Source organism: Furipterus horrens, unplaced genomic scaffold (genome assembly GCF_987537825.1).
Source record: "Furipterus horrens unplaced genomic scaffold, mFurHor1.1.pri manual_scaffold_3, whole genome shotgun sequence".
Taxonomy (NCBI): Eukaryota; Metazoa; Chordata; class Mammalia; order Chiroptera; family Furipteridae; genus Furipterus; species Furipterus horrens.
The window spans coordinates 14,563,373-14,576,090 of NW_028327173.1; the positions used below are offsets into that span (position 1 = coordinate 14,563,373).

The 12,718-nt window shown below is 49.0% G+C and overlaps 1 protein-coding gene across 1 annotated transcript in view; it reads right to left on the reverse strand.

Annotated features, from left to right (window-relative positions):
- The window catches only part of ASAP3 (ArfGAP with SH3 domain, ankyrin repeat and PH domain 3), a 43,053-nt gene that overhangs the window by 13,410 nt on the left and 16,925 nt on the right, over window positions 1-12,718 (reverse strand). Inside the window, 4 exon segments of the mRNA XM_090268776.1 lie at window positions 3,778-3,827; window positions 4,879-4,953; window positions 7,383-7,528; window positions 7,625-7,697. Of these exon segments, the coding sequence (XP_090124902.1) occupies window positions 3,778-3,827; window positions 4,879-4,953; window positions 7,383-7,528; window positions 7,625-7,697 (344 nt within the window).

Here is a 12,718-nt window from a genome sequence, read left to right on the forward strand (position 1 = left end):
CTGCCTAGTTCTCAGATGATGTGATTACACGTGGAACATTTAGTACCACCCTGTCATACAGTAAGCCCTCAATAAATGGCAGGATTCTGACGATGCTAATGATACTGATGATTATAATAATAGCTATTGGGGATTCCTCTAGATCATTTTTTTAGTATACGGTACTTATTTATTATTCAATATTTTAAATACAGGGTCTAGTGGAAATTAAAGGACAGAACTAGTTAGCTCAGGATAAAGATAAGCTGTAAAGTATTATGCATGACTTCATGAATTACCATAGCTCTGTCCCTCAGCCTCAGCTCTGGTAATTTACAGAGATTTACCCTACAAAGTCTGACATAGTCACCTAAGATGACCTGAGACACCTCAAACTAATAGCTGGGGGGTGCTTTTTACTCTATCACACACACTCCCATAAACAGCGACTCTCATTCCTTTCTGGTCCTCAAAGGATCACCAACGTTTATAAATATTTCCCGTGTTAGGGAGGCTTTTATTTCCATGAGTGGAGTGGCAGCAGAAGGTGTGAAATGAAAGAGTGAGTGAAAAGTGCTGGGATGCTGGTTACTATGGAGACTGAGGTGGCTGGAGAAGAGGCTGACAGCAGCTGCACGCAGGACACGGGGAGCAGGAGCTCCGGGGCACGGTGGAGGTCAGGGAGTCGGGAGAGGGCAGAGGAAAGGAAGCAGATGGGTCATGCACCCACCAGCCTGAACCTGAACCACCTCTCCTGTGATGCCTGTTCTGACCACCCTTCCCTCCACCCAAACAAACTACCAGCCTTTTATGCCCCCTCTGTGCTGGTCCTATCATTAGGGCACTCCCACTCCGTGCTTCATTGCTTACTGAGTCACCTCTCTTCTGGCCCATAAACCAGGGGGATCCACGAAGGCAGGGACTGTGGTGGTTTTGTCCCCTCATGACTTACCTACAGATTGAGGATAATAACAGCACCTTTCCCTGCTAAGGTAACAGATATAAATGACTTATCACAGTATCTGGTACAAAGGAAGCTCTTAAGTATAAGTGTTAGCTGCTATTATTACTAATTATTATTTTTAAGCACTAAAGCATTAACCCTATTTTACAGATGAGGAGCCTGAGCTAAGTCACCTGTTCAAATCACACAGCTGTTAAGGGGTAGAGCAGGATTTGAACCCAGGTCTATCTGGTGCTAGCACCCTGGGGACAGCTCTGGTAACCCAACACTATGCTCAGATTTGTTCCACCCCTCCTTCCCTGCCTGGTACCCCCAGTTGGTGACAGTCACAGTGTCTTTTTTGATAGATCATGGTTGGGACTATTTTACAGATGAGGAAGCTGAGGCCCAGACAAGGGGAATGACTGCCTGCGATCCCAAGCTGCTGGGAGCACAGGTCTGGGCTCCTGCCTCTCGGTCCCCCTTCTGGCTCAGAAAGATGGCCAATAAATCGCTGTTGAACTGCAGCACCAGGCACTTTACATGCACTGCACTTATTTCATCTCCATGTCAACCCTGCATTTTGCAGATGAGGAAACAGACCCACACATGGAACAGCCTAGATAAACCTGGCTCCTGCACAGGGCCTGGGATGCCTTTCTCAGTAGCCGCAGGTGCAGAGGGAAACCCTCCTCCTATATGAAAAACCCAGGGATGAGACTCCTGGTGGTATCAGACACTTGCGGTCAGGGCCCTGGGCCCTTCCAGCTGCTACCCAGACTGGCTTGGTAAGAATATAGTGGAATTACTCATCAACTCATGACTCATCAATATCTAGCTGTCCCTGGAGCACTCATAAAAAGAAATGTACACAGACATCTGTGCCAGGACATGTAGCTCAACCTATGTAACATGCATGTCAGGAGCCAGGAGACCATGTAGCATGATAGGAAGAACACCAGACTAAGAAGATTTGGGTTCTATATCAGGCCCTATTGATAGGTCACTAAATAATCTTAGCCAAGCTCCTTTCCCCATCAATTACACAGAATCTTTTCTTTAAATGAAACCTTATAGGCAAGTTCAATGTATAAACTTGGTAAAAGGGGAGCTTTTGGGGGAAGGTCAGCAGGGTAGGATTCGTTCTTCCCATTTGGTAGATAATGCCTTTAAGGCTAAGGCCTTACTCAAGGTAACTAAGGAAGGCCCTGTGACCCATACCAAATTATAAAGAGAAAGATGGCGTTTTTGTCCACAACCCTCTCTAGGCCTCTAATGAGGGCAGAGGGCCACGCCATCACAGCCCCCAGGCCTGTCACCACAGGATCTACACCCGCAGCTGGCATGCAGATGGAGGTGCTGGTGGAGGAAGAAATCATGACCTTCATTCAGACTCAGGGAGGGCCGCATGGCTCTGGGAGCTGGAAGAACAATAAAGCTCCAGGATCTACTCCTTGAAATTCAACCAACAGAAATAATTATGGGTGATAGCAAAGTTTTAATTCCAAGGATGCTTCCCCAGTGATAGGGGCGGATAAAATACACTGTGGATTATGCAGGGGTTGATACACCTTGCATCATGTAAGTGATGTATAAGAATATGTAATGATGTAGAGAGATGGTCACAATGCAATTTTTCTCTTTTTAAGTTCTTGTATGTGCCCTGACTGGGGATTGAACCTACAACCTTGGCATATCTGTATGACATTCTAACCAACTGAGTTACCCTGCCAGGGCCATGATGCACTTTTAAGTATGAGAAAGATTACAAAACAGTATGACTATTATGATGTCAGTTTTGTAAAAATATTTCTTTATATATAGAAAAATAGCTAGAAAGATGTTAATACTTTAGCCTTGGAAATTAAGGATTTCTTCCTAGTTTTTGGTAATTCCTCCTTCCCCCACTCTTTTTCCGTGATAAAATTACTGTGCTACCCACACCATGTAAAAAAAATCCAAACAACAGAGAAGTACTAGGTACTCCCTATATGACCCTAATCCTCTTCTCAGGATAAAGTTTTTTCTTCTTTTACTTCATATTTTCTAAGTTATTCATAATAAAAATATATAGCTTTTGTAAAATGCAAGAGAAAAAATTTTACAAAGAAGAGCAAACAGTGCTCTGAAGTACGATGGGCCTGGCTGGGCTCTGGCAGAGGGTTGGGTTAGGACTTGTACAGATTACAGAAGACAGAGACCAAGGTGTCGCCACTCAGAGGGATTTGGTCACTAGGTGCCTGAGGCTCCTTCTGTCCCCAAGATATTATCAATGGTGCACACAAAAGGCCAGGTATGACATCAACTCCCTTTCCTGCACTATGTCCAACTAAATGTTTAAGTTACCTTCTGGTGTTGCAGAAAAAGGATCAGGGAACATGAACCCGAGCTCTGCCTCTACCTAGCAGTGTGGCCTTGGGAAAGCGACGTAACCTCTCTGAGCCTCCAATTCCTTCTCTGTTAAGTGGGACACTAAGATCTCCCTCACAGGGCTGGGGAATTGTGAGGGTTAGAGGACTAGCAAATAGAGGTGTTCAGTAAATGGTAGCTCCTGTGTCTGCCACATTTGGCCCCACCAAGCACATGGGTCTCTGCTCGCAGCATTCTGAGGTGTCTTCACAATAACTCCCCTTTGACGGTCTTGTGGTCCAGGCCCCAGACTCCTGGTTAGACCTGGTCATAAAGCACCTCCACCACCACAACCCCCGCCTCTGTAAACGCCCCCGGAGAGCAAGATGTCACGCGCTTTTGGGTGACATGTCCTGGCAGCATTTGGGTTCTTCCTGGATCCAGCCTCCTGCTGCAACATAAGCATAGTACCTCCTAGATGAACCACCCTGGCCGCAAGCACTTACATTTTGGCTTCATAGTCCTTCCACGCCTTCTCCAGCTGTTTTTTGGAATCCTGCGGTTTAAAAAGAACAATTTGCCCAAAGGGGCACTTGGGGTGTGTAATCAACAGTACACTTTGCTACCTTTAGGGGAAACCTGCACCTGATCACTTCCCATAGTTGCCAAGAATCAGTGGGTTTGGTGGGTCCAGGCCCAGCTTATGTGGCTCTGGAGGTTTGGGGGGTCTGCCCTGAATTCCCTTCCTCAAAAGATGGGAGGTTACCAGGAGGATGAGGATGAGGGGGATGAAGTTCAGAGCCCCCTCCTCCAACTTTATCCCACCAATCTCTCCTGTCTGGTCCTAGATCATCCTCTCGATAAGAAGGGTACAGGTAAAAGAACATAAGCACAGAGAAGCTAAGAAGTCTACCAAAGGCCACACAGCAAGCCAGTGTGACCTGGCTGATCCCTGGCCTAGTTTGCCTGGGCCTGGCTGCTCACACCCTCAGAATAGCCCTGACTTCCGGGTGCCCCATTCAGCCAGGTGAAAAAGCTGCCTGTCTGGTTTGGGTGGTTCCCAATCTGGTGTCTAGCATAGGGCAAAGAGGGAAGGCTCTGGCGGGGAGGACAGCTCCTCCCCTGGGTCTTCTGGGGCAGCCTTTCCAGGTAGATTATTGTCACCTTCTTTGAGCTCCTCTCTGCCTCAAGCCAGGAGCTGCCAGGGGCAGAGAGAGCAGCCAAGCACGGGAGTCAGGAGTCCGGATCCCACACGGCACCTCCTCAGGCTAACTGTGTAAACTCTGAGCAGGCTGCCAAACTCCCTGGGCCTTGATTTCCTCCACTGGGGACGACAGGACCTACAGAGCCCACTTTATAGGGTTGTAGCAGTTCCATGAACTCGTTCACACAGGGCCCGGGCAGACAGTCAGTCACTGCTCAGGCTGACCCCAGCGCCAGGTCCTCCTGTCCTTCCGAGGGTCAGTAATATGGGGTCAGTACTTCCACTGTGATGACAGCCTCCCTTGTCCACCCCTATGGTCTCCCATCCGCTCTTGTCTTGCTCCATCCCACCACCTCTGGGTATCCTCCACTCCACCCGCCACCATCCCCACACTGAAACTCACCTGTCGCCCGTCCCTTAGTTGCCCCTTCAACAGACTGTCCAGCGGGAAAGAAACAATGTTGTTCAAGTTCTGAACCTAGAAAAAGCAGATACCCCCACACCCCACCTTGGGTGACCATCAGTCCAGCCCCAAGGGGCTCAAGTACAGGGAAGCATCATGAGGCAAAGGACCTCACTGGGGGTCAAGGAAGCAGGGGAGAGAAAGGTGAGAAGCTGTGGGGGGAGAAGGGGATGGAGGTGTTAGCCTCCCTAAAAGCAGTTTCGCCTCCCCTGACTAAGCCAGCCTCAGTAGCTCCTGCCCCAGGCACATCCATGATCAGCCCCAACTCTGTTCTTTTGCCAGGAGCGCCCTCCTGTTCCTCCCTGACTCTCTGAAGTCCCCCTGTCGTGCCCACCTGTTGTTTCAGTCTGGCTAGTTCCTTGTCTCCCCTTTAATTTGGGAAATCCTTTCCCTGTGGTCACATGGGGTGAATACAGGAGTCAGAACTGACCAGAGAGTACCCCATCTTTGGGCCATAGTGGTTGGATAAGGAACAGGCACGTGACCCCAGCCAGTCAATCAGATCCTTTCTGGAGCTTTTTTGCCCAAGTCACGAAAGACTGTCTTTTTTCAGGTAAGGTATAAACCTGGGCCTGCTGGGCCATCTTGCCCACTGAGCAGAGAGAGACAAGAGAGAAACTAAGAGAAAGGAGCCTAAAGCCAGCTGCACTCCTGGACTTGCCATTGCAGGGGCAACAAATTCCCCTTTTAAAAATTAACCTAGTTTAGCCCTGGCTGGTGTGGCTCAGCCTGCAAACCAAAAGGTCGCCGGTTCAATTCCCAGTCAGGGCACACACCTAGGTTACAGGCCAGATCCCCAGCTGGAGGCGTGCGAGAGACAACCACACATTGATGATTCTCTCCCTCTCTTTCTCCCTCCCTTCCCCTCTCTCTAAATTGAATAAAATATTTTTTAAAAAATTTAACCTAGTTTGGGTTGAGTTTCTGTCATTTGGCAACCTCAAATGGTCTTTCTAATATTTCAGCCCACCTTTCAAGGTACAGCCCAGGTCTTCCCTCCTCCAGGAAGCCTTCCTGACCACTCCTGCCCATGGCCTATGCTGACCTCCCCACTTTCTGAGTTTGGGCCACTCTGCTGGTATTACTTGGTATCATTCCACATCTCAGTTCCTGTCTCTCCCATTAGACTGTGACTCTCTGAGGCACAGCCTGACTCTTTCCTATGTCGCCAGCCCCTGGTACAATGCCTGCCACAGAGTGGACCCTCAGCAAACACCAGCTTGAGTGCACAGGCAAAGAGAGGCAGACAAAGGAGGTCACTGATTAAGCTGAACTCAAACATGTAGAAGGCCTGCCTGTACGTGTGGGCCAGGGTGCCAGGCACTGCTACACAGAGAGACATAATGACAGATGGCAATATTAGCTAACACTGGGCACTCACTCTGGAGTGGGCGCTCAGCTTATGTGATCCTCATTACACTTCTGTGAGGCAGGTACCATTACTATCCCAATTTTACAGAGGAGAGACCTGGGGCTCAGGCAGATTAAGCGGCTCACCCAGGGTCACACACCTCGTGAGCAGCAGAGCAGGCATGCGAGGCCCCAGTCTAAGTCCGAGCAAACTGCTTCTTGGGGATGATGTGGCCCTGTCAGCCCTGGAGGGTACTGGTGGGACTTGAGCCACCAGAGCCAAGGGCCAGTCCAAGGAAGCCTGGAGGGAACGGGGCTTTCCTGGGAAGGGGCACAGCCAGGCGCTGGAACAAGACAACCTGGGTTCAGATCCAGCCATCTGACCTCGAACAAGTTGTTTAACCTCGTGGCCTAGTTTCTCAGCCTGTGAAGTGGGGACAGTAGTAAAACCAGCCCCGTTGACTGTGCTCCAGGACTTGGGTAGTTAACACGCAAGGTACTGAGACCAGGCCTGCACACAAGAAGAGCTTGCGTCTCAGGTGGCCTCTCTTGGGTGGCCTCGAGTCAGGGACTCAAGGACAGGGGAGGAGGTGGTCTCAGGAAGGAGCCTGAGGCCACTGAGCCTGTCCAGAGCTGAGGCTTGTTGAGACAAGGCAGGTTCTAGGCTTTGAGGATGAAGCAGCTGCGGGTGGGAAAGCAGAGGGCAATGGGGGTGGAGGAGAGGTGGTGGCATAAAAACAGGAACCCCAGAGTCTGCCCTCTCTTCTCCCCAACCTCCTCTGGGGAGCCCTCCCTTGGGTGAGGCTCTCCCCGACTGTTGAGACCCCCTCTGCTCCTGGGCAGTCACCACAGAAGACAAAGAAGAGGACAGACAGGGAGGAAGGAAGAGAGACAAACAGAGAAGACAGGGGTGAGAAGTCAGAGAGGAAGAACTAGAAAGGGTCCTCAGGTCATGGGTCAGAGGTCAAAGGAGACTAGAAGTCAATGACAACCTGGGAGAAGGGTGGAAACCCACCCTTTCTAGCCAGTTTCTTAAGCCCATTAGATTAACTGTGAGCCTGGGCTAGAGGCTAAGAAAGGATCAGGGGCCTCACCAGGTTCTTGAAGAGTGCGGCCATCTCGCGGGTGAACACGGCCAGGTTCAGGAAGCCGGTGGACAGCTCATGACTGTTTTGGGACAGGTGGCTATTGCCTAAGGATTCCACGGCCTCTCGGTACTGCTCCTCATTCTCCACATGGCCTGTGGAGGTTAGGGAAGGGAGCTCAGAGTTAGCTTCAGGCTGGGGCCAGGGAAGGGGCTGCCTGGGCAGGCTGGGCATCAAGCAGGCTCACTCACCAAGGCCAGAGCTGTGGATTGCCCGCACAGCCTTCTTTATTCGCTGCAGGATGGCCTGGTCTCCTTCTAGGATCTGGAAGCAAACGTGGACAGAAGTTCAGGGATGCGTGATCCCACCCTCCACATACTCAAATAGAGTTCCCTCCATAGGGTCCCCATGCACCCTCTGCCAACATAAACAGACCACACAGGAAACCACAGACCAATCGCCCCACTCGAGAAGGACCACAGACTTGTCCCAAAGTCCAATGCAGGCCGAGTAAACGCAGCAATTCTGAGGCCCAGGCATGGTGGGATATGCCAGACCTGGCTTGGGTCTCGGATCTGGCACTAACTAGTGTGTTAACGTAGACAAATCTGTTAACTTCTCTGAGCCTGGATACCATGTCTGCAAAATACTGTGGACTCAAGGAGTAGCTGAAGGAATTAATGACTTTATAAATATGTACAAAATGCTTAGCAAAAGACCAGGGAGAGAACATGGATATCTCTATATTCTCAAAAGACACAGATGGGGGAAATCTTGTTGCCCAAATCCCAGGCTCAATAAGCAGCCATGTGAGGATGAGGGGGCTCAGGGGGGATACCGTGGATGGGCAGTGAGATCAGAGAGGGTGGACGGCACATATGCAACACCCCACTGGAAAGAATTGGTCGGATAACCTCAGGCAGCCCCAAAGTCCAGAGGCTGCAGCACAAACCGCAGACTGGGGAAGGCCAGACGTGATGGCGAGAAGCAGGCCGCGCACATGCCCCACGTGGACTCACCCCATATGGAAACCACGTCTCTTCCAGTGGGATGTGGAAGCTGCACATCTCATGAAACCTTTATGAAATGCATAGTTCAGTTGGAATGTGAGGGCTGCAAAGGGCCCACAGAGCCACAGATGCGAAATGTGAAGCCAAGAGAGGGGAGGGCCGTGCCGAGAGTCAAATGGTGGGCAGGCAGCATAGCTGGGCTTCCAGGGCTGGCCTAGGACAGTGCTCCATCCACAGCCCCACCCTGACCCCAGCCCCACCTGTTCTGTCTAGTGACTAAAACGGAATCTGTTTCATCTCCAAAGAGTTGCTACACCATGACAAGAGTTAGCAAACACAGTGGAATGATATCTCCAAAGATTCTAAACAATCCTGACAGAAGAATATGCCTCGGACAAGTGGGAAGCCTTTGGAGGGAGGGCGGCTGGTTTAGAAGCCCAGTTCTACTGCCCAGATGCTGTGTGACCTTGCGCACGTTGCCTATTCTCTCTGAGCTTCCTGATCAGCTATCTGTAAAAGATGGAAAGTAATGCCTATCTCTCAGGGTTGTTATGAAGATTATTTTGTATGAGATGATGCACATAAAGGGTTTACATGGTGCTAAGCCTAGTGTGTCCTCACTGAGTAGTAGTACCTATGATCATTATCAGCAGCTGCTGATGATAGTAAAAAGGTCCATCAAATTCTGGGTACTTTTCCTATATAGATTAGAAACCTAATATTTTCCTCCTTGAGTATGAACTTGAGATACTTTCATGTTTGGAACCAGTGGAGACCCACCACAGGGCTGAAGAAAGAAAGTCAAGGACTTAGGGAGACTAAGGAGAAAAGGTCATAATTGAATCAGCTCAAGAACTAAGACACTTCTTACTGGAGAGACAAGGACAAGAGCACAGAACATGGACATCTCTACAGTTCCCAAAGACGTGTCACCCAAAGCCCTTGATCCCCACCTTGAAATCGAGAAGGGAAAGCTAAGAGGTGTTTAACTTCAGGAGCTGTGACTTCACTCCAAAAGATGGGACAAGGTAAAGACAGGAACAAGTTCCAAAGAGATTTAGAGTACTCCCCAGAAGGACTTTTCTCCTAGCATACAGAACGTGCTCAAAATTGTTTACCTAAATGAATGGTAGTTTATAAAGTCCTGGGACAGAGACCTGGGAAGTCTGCTCTGTCCTTTTGGGGAGTCTTCCCATCCCACGATACCCATTCTCTGAAAACTGCCTCCCTCCCCTCTGGAGGTAAACCCTTGCTGCCTTGTTTGTTCTAGCCAGAGTTGACAGAGTGAACACTTGCCCCAAGGTGGGCCAATCAGGTTCTACCTCCAAGGAATTTGGAATTGCACTCGGGGAAGCTAGCTAATTGATTGGAAGTGCTTCAGCTGGATGCCTTGCCCACCATGCACCAAGAGAAAAGAACAAAGCAGATATAGAGAAAGCAGCATGAGACCCATGCTGCCACAGAAAGGCAGAGAAAAGAGCTGCCCTGGTTTCTGGTAACTTTCCAGCTCTTGTTATATTGCGTTATTCTGTCACTTGTAGTGGAGCCTAGCTCTAGCTGGTACAGACAGGTAAGTCATCCTAATCACCCACAAACTATCCCCTGATGGCCTTGTCATACAGATATCAGGAAACGGCCTCCCAGAAAGATACTGTTCCTGTCCCTACTGCTCTTAACAATCAAGGTTCACACAGCTATTCACTCATTCATTCAATCACTCAACTAGTTATGCAGTGCCTGTTGTGCATTCATACCCTGTGTAAAAGTCAGTCTCAGCTCTCAGGACATCACCATCTAAGAAAGAGCCAAGTAAATAGATACTTACAAAGCAATTAAGGGCATGTGAGAGGTAACCAATCTGTTTCTCTTGTGCACTGATGTTTCTCTCCCTGTCTTTCTCCCTCCCTTACCCTCTCTAAAAATAAATAAAATCTTTAAAAATTTTTTTACATGTTTATTGATTTGAGAGAGAAAAACATCCACTGGCTGCCTCCCATATGTGCCCCGACTGGAAATTGAACCTGCAACCTAAATACATGCCCTGACCAGGAATTGAACCCTCAACTTTCTGTGTACAGGAAGACACTCCAAGCAACTGAGCCCCACCGGCCAGGGCTTGATTTGTGTTTTAACAAGCCCTCTGGGGGATTCTGATGCACACTAAACTTTGGGAATCACTGACCTAATCTACCCTTCTGAGATGCAGTAATTCATCATTGCTAAAAGTATGGGGCTGGTCGCAAACTACCTGGTTTTGGTTTATTTTTATTTTTATTTTTTTTATTTATTTTTACCTGGTTTTGAATATCAGCTCCATGAAGTACTGGCTCTATGACCTCTCTGTCCTCACTTTCCCCATTCATAAAATGAGGAGGATAATAGTTCCTAGTACATAGGGTTGTTGGGGAGATGGAATGACCTCACATAGGTAAAGTGCTTATAACACTATTATTTGAAAGCGAATAATGCTATCTATTTCAAAATTAAATTCAGTTTGGTTTAGGAATTTCTCCGCTTTCCTTGAGCTAATTAAAGACACCTCCCTCACTCCCCCAAAAGTGATCCTTCTCAGCAAGATGTGGGAACCACACGTGCAGAGGGACCACAGTGCAGAGGGCTACTGTGCAGCCACAGAATGCAAGATGCCACATGTCTTTAGGGCCGGCTCTGTGCCAGGAACGTTACTTGTCACTCACCCAGCCACATTTTGCATTTCAGAGATGGAGCTGTCAGGGGAGGGAACATGTCCAGGGATGTCCAGGCCACAGAATGCTGAACAATGGTAGAGTCATAATTTAAACTGAGGTCTGGCCAATCCAGGGCCAATGTTCTTTCCATACCCACAAAGCTGCCCCACAAAGGTTAGGGGGCACGGCTTCTTTGATCCTGGGATTAGATCTGCCTCTGACCCTGAACCCCAGCTCCACCACCTTTACCATATCCTCTCACCAACTTCTCAAACTTAGGGGAGGGACGAAGGAAGAAGAAAGGGGGAGACCCATCCAAAGAAAGCAAGGTTGACAACAGGGCTGGGCCCTAACTACAAGTACTGCAAGGGCCACCCTGCTGAAGGGAAAACAATTTGTTCAGTTTAGCCCTGGATAGGATTCCCAGGACCATGAGGTAGAAGTTAGGGAGAGAAAAACAGCGTTCAGTTCAACCAGAGGAAGTTCCTAAGGAAGAATAAAGGCTCCCCGGAGGAAGTGAGCTTCCCGTTGCTTGAAGTTTTTAGGAATTCAGATGCTAGACAATGATTCAGGCACTGGATTTGGGATTAGTATTGATGTTCACTTAGATTTCTCTCAAAGCTGAGTCAATGGATCCATGCAAGAGCCTGGGGAGGCACTGGACAAAGGCAGGTAAAACACAGAGCGGCAGGGACATGTCTGAACTTGGAAAACCGACTGGAGGCCTGCAGATAGCCTTGCCTGGCTGGTCCTAGACAAAGCCTGAATTCCAGCTGGTGGCACTGCCCCACCCCACCGAACCACACACACATGCGTGCGCCTACCCTGGCTCTCTGGTTTGTCTTCTCTGCAGCCGAAAGGACCACAGATGGCACTACTAGGTCCATGCCCAGCTGTCCTGCTTGGAAGCGCCTCTGCATGGGCCCCCTCCTGGGTCAGGATTCATCAATAGGACCCATTCTTCATTCCCGTGATCTCTCAGAGTCAGCTGTGGTTACCATGGGGATTCAGCCAAGGGGGCAGAGCCGCTAGAGCTAAGGCCCTGGGAGCTGTAGGTTAAATTCCACCATTAGACTTTCACTCCTTTGGACTATTATAAGGCATAGGCACCATGTTTGTGGCATCATTAATCAATCACACAGACAGAAAGTGGTGGAGATGGACTCAGGTCCCAAACTGTTAGACTATAACTCCCTTGTTCATTTCCAGTCTGTGGGCCCTATGTCTTGGAGATCTGTGGAGTTACCACCAGAGCCCTAAAAAACCACACTTACCATGAGCACTATAGATCAATTTTAAAAAGTCTCACAAATCTGCATGAACAAATATGTATGCAGTTGTTATGATCAATAAGACCCAGAAATCTTTAAAAGCATTCTTAAATACATGGTAGCTTTTTTGTCCTTTCCATTTCTTGATCAATCAATACTAAAAGTACAACTGTTGAGGAAAAGTCAATGAAACATTGACATTAAAAAGAGGTCCTCCCACCCTGGCTGGTGTGGCTCAGTGGATTGAGTGCCAGCCTGTGAATGGAAGGGTCGCCAGTTTGATCCCCAGTCAGGGCACATGCCTGGGTTGCGGGCTAGGTCCCCAGTTGGGGGTGCATGAGAGGCAACCACATATTGGTGTTTCTCTCCCTCTCTTT